This window comes from Ranitomeya variabilis, chromosome 1, assembly GCF_051348905.1.
Source record: "Ranitomeya variabilis isolate aRanVar5 chromosome 1, aRanVar5.hap1, whole genome shotgun sequence".
Classification (NCBI taxonomy): Eukaryota; Metazoa; Chordata; class Amphibia; order Anura; family Dendrobatidae; genus Ranitomeya; species Ranitomeya variabilis.
In genome coordinates, this window is record NC_135232.1 from 753,190,185 (window position 1) to 753,205,078 (window position 14,894).

General features: G+C 42.9%; 1 protein-coding gene across 3 annotated transcripts in view; it reads right to left on the reverse strand.

Moving 5' to 3' along the window:
- Nucleotides 1-14,894, reverse strand: part of TLE2 (TLE family member 2, transcriptional corepressor) — a 238,579-nt gene that overhangs the window by 14,332 nt on the left and 209,353 nt on the right. For all 3 annotated transcript variants that reach the window (XM_077270842.1, XM_077270820.1, XM_077270831.1), the window contains exons 3-5: nt 6,294-6,418; nt 1,877-1,940; nt 590-634 (exon numbers count right to left, since the gene is read on the reverse strand). In XM_077270842.1, coding sequence (XP_077126957.1) covers nt 590-634; nt 1,877-1,940; nt 6,294-6,418 — 234 coding nt within the window. The remainder of the gene's footprint in view (nt 1-589; nt 635-1,876; nt 1,941-6,293; nt 6,419-14,894) is intronic.

The window sequence follows — 14,894 nt, forward strand, 5'->3', positions numbered from 1 at the left end:
ACAGCAGGATGCTTGTAGCCAGGAAGACTAGAAGACATACCCTGACATTAGAGGCCTGTGCCCAGGCTAAGAATATTCATCTCCACATTACAGTACTTATCACAGAATCGTCCAAATCACAGCAGATGTGAGATTGGGAAAAGCAAGGGGGTGGGCGGACCCCTATCTGAGTGAGGGATGCATTATGTGAAGGACACACGAGAGGACACCACAAGGCACAAGCGTCTTCCCCTGTTGTCTTAATGGCACCACTGCCAGGACAGAGTACGGCAGGGAAGAAGCTACCCCGGGGGCGGTGAAGGATTTTTACTTCCGTGCAGAGAGAGGAGGGCCTGGCTCATTAATGTGCAATTTACTGCTACTTTAACTCACACAGCATGAGGAATGAATAAGCTGCTACCACAGCGAGGAAAGGAGGGAGAACATGATGAAGGAAGGAGTGGGAGGAAGAAACAACACAAACAAACAGGTGGGGCTCACGGCAAGGCAAATGGCAAGTGCAAAAGGAAAGATATGGAGAAAGCTGTGGTTTCAACAAAAACAGGATGGATCAAAGCCATAACCGTCATGACAATGAGTAGGGATTTACCTGTTTGTGCATTTCAATATTCAGCCCGTAGGACATCTCATAATACTGCAGGAAGTCAGAAAGATGGATGTTAATAATACAGTCACATAACAGGCCTAATTGTGAATACACCAATTCAGACGGTCGTATAGCAGACATATTTCTGGTTCGCATTCTGGCTGCAATTCCTGGCCCAACTGCATGTCTCTGGACCACAACGTACAGCATCAGGTTTGCCTACGATGAACTTGGGGTTATGATGTCAGGATGGGAATTGCAGCTTTAAAGTGATCTGAATTAGCCCTTAAAAATAAATCTTTTTTTCCTGCAGCCTAGCATTTGAAACATGTGCAACCTCATTGCCAAAGCTTCCAATCTAGTGTGTGCAACTGAAGAGCCCATCAGATGCCCAGAAACAGCGAGTCCTGGCCTCGATTCCTAAGAGCTAGCACTCTTATTACACGGTAGCCAGGGAAGCATGCCATGTGGCAATCCCAACAGCCTTTAGAACAGGAAACAGATAGAAGGAACTTATAAGGTTTGCCAACACTTTATAGGCGCAATTTTGCCAAATAAATGGTTTCCAAACTCTTCACTCTGAGAATATTGCAACAGGAGCTAGTGAGCAAAACGAGAAGGGAACGGATACCCTAAGAGCAGAAAGCCTAGGCATTTTTAAGTGCTTTTTCCTTGGGAGGCAGAAGTAGAATCATAGAATGATCGAGTTGGAAGGGACCTCCTGGGTCATCTGGTCCAACCCCCTGCTCAAAGCAGAATTCACTAAATCATCACAGACAGATGTCTGTCCAGCCTCTGATTGAAGACTTCAATTGAAGGAGAACTCACCACCTTTTGTTCCACTCATAAGTATGATTTAGTATGTCACCTGTTCCACTCATTGATCACCCTCACTGTCAAAAAGTTGTTTTCTAATATCTAATCTGTGTGACCACCTGCATGATAGAACAGCAAAACTGCAAGTGTGAAAAGAAGCATACGGGGTTTTGCTGCCTCATCTTTTGAACCATAATCAGCAGCTTAAGTCATTTCTAGAGAACTGTGGTATGTGGTTTTGGGGGGCTGGGAGGCAGAAGACCTTTGTGCTTCATAATAAGTGTAGTGCAAAGAGGAAAATAGGATTATATACGGTGTCCAGTGCGCATGTTCAGCCAAGCCCCATATGCAGGCCATAGTTGTGGGTCCTATATAGAAATTCTAACTTACTCCTGGCTCACCACCATCCCCGAGGAAAGAGCCTATGAGGCCTCGGGCACACATCAGTCATACCTGCAGACCAGTTTCACTCACCATGACATAATGCCTCTGGATCTCTGTCTTTTCTGTTGCTAGCTTCTCACACTCCATTTTTAAACTTCATGTAATGAAAGAAGAACACACTCATCAGAAAAAAAGCTTCATGAGGTTAGTGGACCATATTACTGCCAGCTTTACTAAAGTAGTACGGTATTACGTCCTAAACACTCTGCTACTCCGCAGGCTGTGACCCAAACTTGGAGCGCCATATTGTTACAGTGATCAAGGGAGAACCTTGTGAATTTTGGACGCTTGGGAAATATCACAGACTTTTCAGTACCATTGTATTACTGCACTTTGAGGCTTGTCTGATCTGAAAGGTGGTGTCTACTACTTTTATATTGATGACCTATCCATAACAGTCTGTCCTCCAATCATATTGATGAACTATCCTAAGGAAAGGTCACCAACATAGAAATAGTATAAATAAAAAAAAAACAAAAAAAAACAACCACACAAAACCCCCCCTTTTAATGATTTTTGTTTCCCAAATAAAAGCATGTTCAACTTTAATTAAAGTAGCCTCTGTTCATAAAGGGCAGTGTCCTTCCTTACAAATCAATTAATATAATATTTCAAAGTCCTTTTTAAGGATAATTTAACCCAAGTCCACTACATAGGCATCGACTGTGGTGTACAGCAGACATCTGCCTGCAACTTCCACAATCTAAAGGCTCATGCCGACACTACAGTTTCTGACAAGTGCCATCCACAGTTTTCAAAGATAGCACTCATACCTGTGAGAGTCTGAGGCCCATGCATATGTCCAATTTTACGCAAATTGGGCTCAGCCTGTTCAAAAATCCAAGACATGTCCACCTTTGTTCCGAGGGTCGGATCAATATCGGCAATGCAGTTCTATGGATCCGTTAAAAATAAATAAATGGATGATCCTCAACCATACTATAATCCAAGTCAGTGAGGCCTAAGACTGCTCTGAGCCCAGTATCTTAGCAATTACAGAACATATACACCAGTAGATAATTGGTGAATGAGCATATGCTTTCTTCCCCATTATCTGACGGTATACACTTTACTGATGACCACCTGACGAATAAGCACATACAATGTTAACAGTAGCACATTCCCCAATAACTGGATGCAGTAGGAGGACAGAACAGTCAGACTAGCGATCATTCTAGCCCATCATTAACTCCATAACAACCGCCGATACACATTAAAAAAACGGAGGACATTATGTGGCCCTATTCTCTCATTGCCATTTTAAAATGGCGATTGGGAATAAGGGTATAGCACTCCCATAGTCGGAAAATCTCTGGGGTAGTCTAGACCCTGGAGAACACCATCAGGCAGGTTTTTCCGATCCTCAATCAAATGATCGCAATTATTCAATGAATAACGTCAATCACATAAAAATAAAAAAAATGAATAGAAAAAAAAAAGGCGAGTGAATGGACAGTGCTCTCAGATCGGCCGGCAACAGAAGATTTTTCTTATTGGTTCATTTTGAGCACTGCGATAGAACCTATAATTAGTATGTCACCGCTCCCCGTGTCATCCCCTTAAACGGAAATAATGTATAAAATAAAATTAAAAAGAAAAAATTATATTTCTTTCATTGTTTGCCACCATGGTCAGGGTTGGGGTTAGGTTTGGCTTTGGGTTTTTCAAAGGTAAAAAAAAATAAAAAATTTACAGTATGACGACTAATGTTAAAAGGGACTCTGTCACCCCCTCCAGCCGTTATAAACTAAAAGAGCCACCTTGTGCAGCAGTAATGCTGCATTCTAACAAGGTGGCTCTTTTAGTTATTGGTGCAGTCAAAGCAGAAATAAAGCGTTTTATAATTTCGCAAAAATACCTGTCTTTAGCCCTGGAGGCAGGTCTTAAGCCCCCTGCTGCACACGCCACACTGCCGTCACTCAAGGCTTCTTCGGCGCTGGGCGCCGCCCCCTCCGCGCTGTTTTCAAATCAAATCCGGCGCCTGCGCTGTTTTGTTCTGCCTGGGGCAGGCGCAGTGAACGCTGCCCATCTGACCTCAGATGCAGTCTCGCAGACTGCGCCTGTGCGGCCACCCAGCTTGTGAATCCCAGCCCCGCAGTGTGTTATGCATTATGCACAGTGCGGGGCTGGGATTCACAAGCTGGGTGGCCGCAAAGGCACAGTCTGCGAGACTGCATCTGAGATCAGATGGGCAGCGTTCACTGCGCCTGCCCCAGGCAGAACAAAACAGCGCAGGCGCCGGATTTGATTTGAAAATAGCGCGGAGAGGGCGGCGCCCAAGAAGCCTTGAGTGACGGCAGTGTGGCATGTGCAGCAGGGGGGTTAAGACCTGCCTCCAGGGCTAAAGACAGGTATTTTTGCGAAATTATAAAACGCTTTATTTCTGCTTTGACTGCACCAATAACTAAAAGAGCCACCGTGTCAGAATGCAGCATTCCTGCTGCACAAGGTGGCTCTTTTAGTTTATAAGGGCTGGAGGGGGTGACAGAGTCCCTTTAAGTGCTCGCTACTTAAGAGTTTGCCTTGTGGGCCGCTTGAGTACCCATGATACTCAAGGCATACCCGAGCGCCCCGATGCAAACCTCGAATAGCGAGCACTTGCGATCAGCACTAATGTCGACATATTCAATATGATGATCTAATGTTATCACATTCTGTATAGTACCATTAGGTTAAAAATCCTCACTATACCCCTGGATAAAATCCTTGAGGGGTCTAGTTTCCAAACTGGCGGTCACTAGTTGGGGGGGGGGGGGGGGTTTACATTGTTTAGGCACATCAGGGGCTCTCCAAACAAAACATGGTGTCCACTCTCGATAAAAAATATTTTTGCGTTCAAAACAGTGCTGCTTTCCTTCCGAACCCTGTCATGCACCCAAATCATAGTTTTCCCCCACATATGGGGTATCGGCGTAGTCGGAAGAAATTACACAACAAATTTTGGGCTCCATTTTCTCTTTTTACTCTTGTGAAAGTAAAACATTTAGGGCTAAGGCAAAATTTGTGAAAAAAAAAAAAAAAAAAAAGTAAATTTTTTCTTTCCACATTCCATTAATTCCTGTGAAAACCCTGAAGGGTTAATAAACTTCTTGAATGTGGTTTTGAGTACTTTGAGGGGTTCTGTTTTTTTAGAATGTTGTCACTTTTGGGTATTTTCTGTCATATAGACTCACTTCAAATGTGATGTGGTGCCTAAAAATAAAAAAAAAAATTGTTTTGCTGGAAAATTGAGAAAGTGCTGGTTAACTATTAACCCTTCTAACTTCTTAAAAAGGGTTTAAAAATGTGCTGATGTAGACAGACATGTGCTTATAATGTTATTACATTACTTTTTTATGATATAACCATCTGATTTAAGGGCATAATGTAAAGTTTGAAAATTGCAAAACTAAAGTTTTCGAGATTTTCATAAATCTACGCAAATCATATTGACCAAAATGTACCACTAACAAAGTTCAATATGTCCCCCAAAAAAAAACAAATCTCAGAACAGTGGGATCTCTTTAAGCCTTCTGGAGTTATTACCACAAAGCTAAAAAATTTGGCCTGGTCATTAAGGTCAAAATGAGCTCCGTTTCTAATGGGTTAAAGTAAACAAAAACACAGTATAGTTGATTGAAGGTGACTGCAGACTTCAGAAACCATACAGCAGACCGCACGTTGTTAGGATTCTCCTTTGTTGCAACTGAGAGGTGCTCATGTGACCGCAAGCAAGCGATCTGCATACATGCAGCCACATGCAGACTAGACGTGTGAGGCCTCGCTCAATACCAGTGAGAATGTGGTTAGTTAGAATGTGGCCGGACGTATGCAAATTGCCCCACTGCGGTCATATTACCACCAGTTTTCACCTGCAACAATGGAGAGTCTGACTGTGTGTGGTGAGCATGCGTTGTTAGGATTCAGAAGTCACACATAGTGACTGCAGACTATCAGAAGACTGGACAACCGCTTTAGTGGTGCATTAATGGACAAAAAAAAAAAAAAACCAGCCCGTCTATATGAACCATTAAATAAAGAAAAAAAAAAAAAGATGAAATCACAACTTTGTGAAACCTGAAAAGTGTAAATTTAGTATAGCTGATCGTATAGTGTCAATTATATCGAATGATGAACACAATATAAAAAAAAAAATAATAATAATTACTCCCCTCCCCATTGCCACTCGAATGGTTTCCATTTTTGAACAAATTATGTAGTAAATTAAATGGTGCAATTCCAGCTCTTCCTGCAAAAAACAATGTCTGATAGACATGTCGACTGACACGGGACCCTGGAAGGCAAGCATGGTAAGAAGACAAAAAACGACAGCGTTCTATGGCTAAAATCCAGTACGTTTCTCCATACATTTTCCAGGAAGCTGTGCATTGTGGGAGTGCAGATGACCGTCATACAGAGCAGTAAGACTATGGCTAGTCCTGCACTTTAGGAACACATAGGGTCTTACCTGTGGTACTGACTTTGGAGGAACTGGAACTCCTCCTTGATACGATCCAAGGTCTCGGGGTAGGTGAGTTTGAGGCTTTGAGGCCCTGAAACTGCTCCAGCTGCCACTGATGCTTGCAAGTGCGCCTGGAGAAAAAAAAATTATATATATCTAAAACCGAATCTGCGTATAAGCGGATTAGTCATATGCTGAATTGCCAGAGAAACATTGTAGATTAGTCTACCCACTGTAGATGTCAGTCTGAGCGTACAGAAAGAAAACTCAGCTAGGCGCAAGCAGCACATTGCTAAGCGCACGGGTTACTACCAGCTCCGCCTGCTCGCATAGAGTGCACCAAGGCTTAAGTGTCACATTGATATTGGTTCTATACATAGGTCATCAGACCTTCACGATCAGTTGTTAGCAGCGGCTGCATGTATGCAGCATTACCGCTATGTTTGTAGTGTCCTCTTCCAGGCGCTGCAGATCAGCTTCTATTTGCATGTAAGGAGCAGATTTACAGTACCCGCTCCGTAACATTTAAGCTGCCACCCAATAAAAAGATCCATGCTGCAACAGGAGACCTTTTGACTATTGTATAGGATCATGACAGTGACATTAGGAACAGATTATATGGTTCATAGTCTACGATGCTTAAAAGGAACTGGTCACCAGATTCATGGTGCCTAACCACAGGCAGCATCAATCGCAGCCTTATACATATCCATATCTGAAGCAAGCTGGCATTTCGGAGAAGGTAAACTTGACCCAGAGTAGTCCCAGAGCACTGGCAGGTGATGGGGAGAGACGTGTCAATCACCTCTAGCACTGCAATCTTTAGGTTATTTACCCTGGCAACATTATACGCAGCCTGGCTCCTATTCCAGGTGCCCACATTTGGGTAGTTTGAATTAGATGACCATGTTTCATTAGAGGCAATCACCAGGTTTTTGTTACCCCATCTGAAAGTAGTGCGAGGTAAGGGTAGAGATCCTAATGTCATTGATGTGTCACTTCCTGGGCTGCTTGCTGCAGTTTTGATAAAACCACTGTTCTCTATGCTGCAGATCTACCAGTTCTCTGAATGTTGAGCTATGTGTAACCCCGCCCCCAATTGGTAGCTTACTGGGTACACTGTGCATAGGCAGAAAGCTACCAATCAGTGGTGGGGGCAGGATTATACAGAACTCATGAATATGGAGGGCAACATGGTGGCAGGCTTACTAATCCTGCTGGTAAAACACCGATTCTATTAAAACTGCTGCAAGCAGCCCAGAAAGTGACATCCCTTGAATCAAAGCATCTGTCTGTACATTATGTTACTCTCAAATTAGGTAGCACAAACCTGGTGACATCCCCTTTAAAACAAAAAGGTGGCTGTAGAACTCAGAAACAAAAACAACAGCTTGATACTACAGGATCGCTGGCCTTGTGTACACTTATCTCTTGGGGGGACATTACTGCTCACATCAAAGAATTACAAAATACTGTGGAACACAGGGCTGTGGAGTTGGAGTCATTGAAATTGAGGAGGTTTGGCTTACCGAATCCACAGCCCTGGTGGAACACACATACCGTACCTTTAGCTAAAAGACCATATAATATACGGTAAGTGAAAATGTATAGGTGCAAAGGGTACCGGACTACTGGGATACGTGCAGCTTAGCACCGCGGTTCGAAGCAACAATCACACTGTCAGGGATATGACAGCATTAGGGGCATTTACACAATTTACATAACCACAGAAGTACAAGGCATTGCCCAGATAAACACAATTATAGAACACATCAAAACTATTGCACATGGCATCTAAAACAAGCATCTTGACAGAAGGCAGTATTAGCGGGATGTTGTGACATGGCCTCCAGGTCATACCTGAAACCAGTGCTTCGTTTCCACGTATAACAACATAACCACATCCAACATACATATGGTACCTACTTTGTTCCTTTATGAAGACCAAGATAAAGACAAAATGAGCAAACGCCCTGTAATAAGTAAATAAATAGTAATAATACATGTAAATAAAATGTGGTACGTCACACTTATGATAAAAAAAAAAAAAAAAAAAAGCATAAAGACCATCCCACTGCGACAAGCTGTACCTAATTGGGATGGTACCTAACCATGAGTCAGCATATGCTCAAGCTTTTTTTTTTGTTCTGCTTCAGAGTTTTGCACAAACAGGGGCGTTGCTCCCCTTTTGGGCTGCCCGTCCATGGTGCTTTTATAGGAGTCTGAACAGTCGGGACCAGGTCCTACTCCGGCCATCTACTGACACAGTGAGGTGAACTACAAGAGCTAGGTACAATCCAGATTGGGTACACCTGGTCATGGTGGGATGGCTTTATACCTTTCTGATGGAAAGACAATATTAACCAAGTACCCCATATTTACATGTACTACTATTTATTACAGGTTATATATATAATATATATATATATATTTTTTTTTTTAATCTTCGGTTCTGCTTGTTAAATGGCCACAGGGTATAAGTGCAATCCATAGGTGTGCATTCATAAACACGGCTCATTTTTGGGGTTTTGTTAGTTTAGAACGTAGATAACTGAACATTAATCTACTGTTAAACGTGGACGCATATAATGATTTTATGGGGTGTGCTGTGTAGTCCATGTGCGTGCTCAAACACTTCTAACATATGAAGGAGATCTTATTCTTGAAAACGTAATGTATATTCCACGATTGTACCAATTTGTAACGTCTTATTACATTTCAGCGCATCTAGATCTCTACAGCGATGAGGGAAGCCATTCACCATCTCACGTGTCATCACTCCGCCACTGGCGGCCAGCCAACGTCTGTTAGGCAATGCTTCACCAGGGACAGTGAACTATGACCAGTCACCCACAACCACTGGTGCTCCAGCACTTGATATTCTGCTCCACTTTCCGGAACTGCGCGCCCCCTCTGGGGACAGCTACACTAGCTGCTAGCAAGATAAAGTAGCCGATCGGTCAAAGGGACGGCAGGTCATGGGATACAGGAGCTGAAGAGAAAGACTAAAGCCCATGATAAAACGTCGCTGCTCCTTTGTTAATAGATACGACCACAAAGCCATCATTTATATTCCCAATACACCAGACTCATCCATGTGGGAAAAATGAGAAGGGCATGTATTCATAATCACAGCTCAACATACCTACAAATATGGAGAGGAACTTCATGTAAAATAAGGGTTAACATAGGCCCCGAATATCAGATTTGTTGAGGTCTGACTCTTGGCACCAAGACTGATCAGCTGTTAAGTGGCAGTGTGGCTTAGGTGACCGCGCAGCCTTTTCAATGTTAGCATAGCTACAATGGCTTAGTCGCAGCTGTGCTGAATATTGCTCCATTTACTTCTATGGGATGTGCTGCTATGTATACAGGAAACCAGTCACACTGTACACGCATAGAGGGGAAGCCAAGCAGAAATACTAGTCTTATTTATGACGGACAGCCATCACTGCATGCAGCCAGCCTGGAAAAGCTGCAAGTCACCGAGCAGGACCGCTCACTCGACTCATCTATAGAAACACCATGGAATTTAATGAACAAAACATTTTCAACATAATTTCCCTTTTAAAAAAAGAGGCTGCAGCACTCACACAAGAGCAAAGGACCCTTTAAACAGGTAGTTGTGGGTGGCAAAGAGCCGGAACCCTATAAATAGACCAGTAATGGCAATGCCAGTATATGGAGTGGACTCAGCGCTGAGCCGGCGCCAAACATGGGGGGGTTCCCGCTGTTTTATACAATCAGCACCCGCCACTAACAGCAAGCTCTTTTTTAACCCCTTAAAATTTCAATGTCAGATCACTGAAAGCAGCATTTAAGATGCACAACGGCATGGTGCCACATGGTGTTGTCTACACCACCAAAATAAATAAATAAAACGCCTACTCGCACCAATTTGAAAAACAAAAATTGGATTAACAAAATAAATAAATCAGAAGAATGCTACTAAGAAAGGCAGACCAAAAACTAAAGAAAAATGCCATTGTGGCGTTTCAAAATTTTTTCGGCTGACTCAGCAATTGTGAACTTTTTAAAAAGTTGAAACATTTGAGCCAATGTTCTGTTCTTATTTTATTTATGCCTGTACACAAGCTGCAACAGACGATTCAGGCCCTAGGCGCCTCTGTCCAGGCCAATGCACAAGGCTTAGCATGCAAGGTGGGAGCCCGACTGGTCGGACCGCATGCTTTAGTAGAATTGACAGATGGTGACTTCTCCAATGTGCGTGTTGAACATCTATCATATGTATGGTTCCTTGTGGAAACCCAGTGAAATGCGCTACGGTATAGGGCTGTAACTAACCGCAAACATTCAGGTCATGTGCGCAATTAGAGCAAACAGAAGGGCACTGACCAATGTTAGACAGTGTGCCCGTGAGCAGCCAGGTTTCCACAGTCCGAGTGTAGACGAGTGTGTGAGCTGCCCGTCACTGATGATTACAGTGCATGGGGGGTCCCCCCCCCCCCCATCACAATTGCTTATGTGCGATTCCACATTACATGGAGACCACGTGGCACAAAAAAAATGCTCGTTTTAGTCAGCCTTAGGCCGGAGTCACACTAAAGGTAAAAAAGGGGGAAAAAAAAACAAAACAAAAAAAAAAAAAAACACGTTCTGAGTCTCCCTGCTGAGAGCCGCACGAGTGTCATGCGAGTACAATCCGATTTACATCCGAATGCAGTGCGACTTTAACATGAGCTTTTACATACAGCAATTCTCTATGTCATTTACACATCGTTTTCTAAGGAAATATTTGTCAAAACACACACTATAATATATAGCCGTCAGACAGGTCCTGTGAGTTCACAGCCAATGAACTCACTTCACCTATGGACGTCAGCGCGAGCGCCATGGGGAATTTTCCCACATCACTTGCTCTGACGTCAGAAAGGTGAAGAGAGTTCTCACGCTCACGGTGTCCTCAGATAGGGAATAGGAGTTCACAGACAGACACGGAGCACACTCTGCTCAGTCTCTCTGCTGAATGACAGGCTGTATGGGCGCATTATGCAGCTAGACCCGGCGTGGGACAAATGGATTAGCATCTCTGTGGAAAGGTGAGGATTGAATAAAATATATATATATATTTTTTTTTTAACTCTTTTGCAGATGACGAGGGCATCGGGTGGGGGGGGGGGGAAATGGGTGAGGTCATAAGTATGGTTTAATTAAGATTATTAAAGGAGTCTGTCATTCTTTCAATTAGGGTGTCTTTTTTATACAACATGACTATGGGATTAGTAAAGGGGTGTCTTATTGATGCCTCTCCATTACCAACGTTGGGGCTTGATGTCACCTGACAATACAAAGGTGACACCAACCCCCCTCCCAACTATCACCCCACTTGCCACCGCTACAGGGCAAATGGAAAGAGCGAGGCTAAGTGCCAGAATTGTTGCATCTTAGAGATGAGCCTTTTCTGGGGCGGATGAGAGCTGATATTTTTAGTATGAGACGTTCCGGGGGGGGGGGGGGGGGCTGGAGTCAGTATCCATGGCCCCTTCCTAGGCTATTAATGGGACCCGTTTTTTTTCTTTTTTTTTCTTTTTTTAAGGGTCCCCCATTAACTGTATACAGTTGTGAGCAGATATTAATAGCGTGGGAAGCTCTATTGGTATTACCCCCTTCCCAGAATATAAACATCTGCCCCCAGCAGTCAGCTTTCCCTCTGCTGGTTCCAAAAATTGCGTGGGAGCCCATGCCATTTTTTTCTGAAAAATAATCTTTTATTAAATAAGTACATGTACAGTAAGCTGCACACACTGTACTAATTGTATTTGTCACATAACTGTACATCTACCTATTCTATTTACTGTATGTAATCCATTGTCGGCTCCTGAAGTGAGAATACCGTACACAGGAAGATATTTTGCCGGCTTTTCTTCTATGTAATATAAATACACGTGTGTGTCACTGACATCTATATATTCTAGGTGTATAAACCCATTCTAACCTGTCACACTCATATTACTGTACACAGCAAATTAATTGACAGCTTTTCTTCTATGTAATATACAGTGGGAGAAAAGTATTTGATCTCTTGCTGATTTTGTAAGTTTGCCCACTGAAAGACATGAACAGTCTAATTTTAAGGGTAGGCTAATTTTAACATTGAGAGATAAAATATCAGAAATAAAATATCAGAAATAAAATCCAGAAAAATCACACTGCAAATAAATTTATATATTTTATACAATGAGAAATAAGTATTTGATTCCTCTGGCAAACAAAACTTAATACTTGGTGGCAAAACCCTTGTTGGCAAGCACAGCAGTCAGACAGTTTTTGTAGTTAATGATGAGGTTTGCGCACATGTCAGGAGGAATTTTGGTCCACTCCTCTTTGCAGATCATCTCTAAATCATTATGATTGAGGCTGTCGCTTGGCAACTTGGAGCTTCAACTCCCTCCATAAGTTTTCTATGGGATTAAGGTCTGGAGACTGGCTAGGCCACTCCATGACCTTAATGTGCTTCTTTATGAGCCACTCCTTTGTTGCTTTGGCTGAAGGTTTTGGGTTATAGTCTTGCTGGAAGACCCAGCCACGACCCATTTTTAATGTTCTGGCAGAGGGAAGGAGGTTGTCGCTCAGGATTTTACGATACATGGCTCCATCCATTCTCCCACTGATGTGGTGAAGTAGTCCTGTGCTCTTAGCAGAGAAACACCCCCAAAACATGTTTCCACCTCCATGTTTGACAGTGGGGACGGTGTACTTCGGGTCATAGGCAACATTTCTCTTCCTCCAAACACAGCGAGTAGAGTTAATGCCAAAGACCTCAATTTTAATATCACCTGACCACAGCACCTTCTCCCAATCACTCACAGAATCATCCAGGTGTTCACTGGTAAACATGTGCCTTCTTGAGCAGCGGGACCTTGCGGGCACTGCAGGATTTTAAACCTTTATGGTGTAATGTGTTATCAATGGTTTTCTTGGTGACTGTGGTCCCAGCTGCCTTGAGTTGATCAAGTTCCCCCGTCATAGTTTTAGGCTGGTCTCTCACCTTCCTCATAATCAAGGACACCCCATGAGGTGATATTTTGCATGGTGCCCCAGATCGATGTCGACTGACAGACATTTTGTATTTCTTCCATTTTCTTACTATTGCACCAACAGTTGTCTCCTCATCCAGTATCTTACTTATGGTTTTGTAGCCCATTCCAGCTTTGTGCAGGTCTATGACCTTGGTCCTGACATCCTTATAAAGCTCTTTGGTCTTGCCCATGCTGTAGAGGTTAGAGTCTGACTGATTAATTGAGTGACTATGTAAGACAGATGTCTTTAATGCAGGTAACGAGTTGATTAGGAGCGTCCAACTGGTCTGTAGGAGCCAGAACTCTTAATGGTCGGTAGGGGATCAAATACTTATTTCTCTCTGCAAAATGCAATAGATTAAACACTGGGCCAAGTGCTGTGCAATGTTTTCTCACATAGTACTCACCCGTATTCTACGGTAGTGTGACGATGGCCTAAGGGTGAGTGTGCTTTGGAAATGAACACTACATTTTCTGCATTCCCTGGGAAGAGCGCACAGCCTACAAGTCACATGTATCCAGATTTCCCCATACACCGGTCAACTAAGAGTCCCTTTTAGCCTCATGAGTATGAGAAAGGAAGTGGGGAGATGGAGAAAAAAAAAAAAAAACTTTGTAGAAAAGTAAGAGGTATACAAGGGATAAAAGGCTAATACTGTGCTCAGAGCCTAACAAATTTCATAAAAAGGTTAGACATAAGGCATCCACGCTAATGACTGCTAAAATAAAGTATGGAAATATTTTATGCCAGGACATACTGATAGGGAATTTAGATTGTGAGCCCCAACGGTGACAGCGACGATAATGTGTACAACCTGTAAAGCGCTGCGGAATATGTTAGCGCTATATAAAAATAAAGATTATTAATGCAAGAAAATTGCAGGTTCAAGACACGGGCCGCTTTTACTACTGTACGCCACAGAATACGAAAGGTTCCCCATAACTGGATTTTCCATGAACCCCTGCCAGTATTCATCTGGCAGCCATCACAGACATTGTTAAGGTTTCAAAACTATCTGAAAACATAAAACTCCAGCTTTTCATTCCTCACACTCGGAATTTACTTTAATTCTGTGTGCCGTCATCTGCAAAGACCCTGAACCACCATTACAATAAGTACAGAATTACTATGGCCTGAAGGTTTTTACATACCATGGATTTTCACGCACACTTATTTGACTTCATTTGGGGAGGGGGGTGTGGGAAAGGTGCAAAAATTGCAATTATGCATGCTTTCCCCCCTCAGTAATGTGTTTTAGTGCTGTTTTAATGCTTTCTGAAATTATAAATTATATGATCATGTCAAAGAATTGATTTTTAAATGTGAAAATGCAAACAAGAAATGAAATACACATTTAACATGCAGAAAACAAAACTGTCATGAATGGATTATCCAATGAAAATAAGGTATTAGGAAATAACCTTCTGATTGGTGGAGCCTGAGCACTGGAACTCGCACCGATTGGCAGAACTGGGAGCTTTTATGCCCGCTAGAATGTAACAGGAGCGCATGCTCTACGCCATTCAGGTCACTGTCAATAGTGCAAAGCAGGGAGCAGTGCTGGGC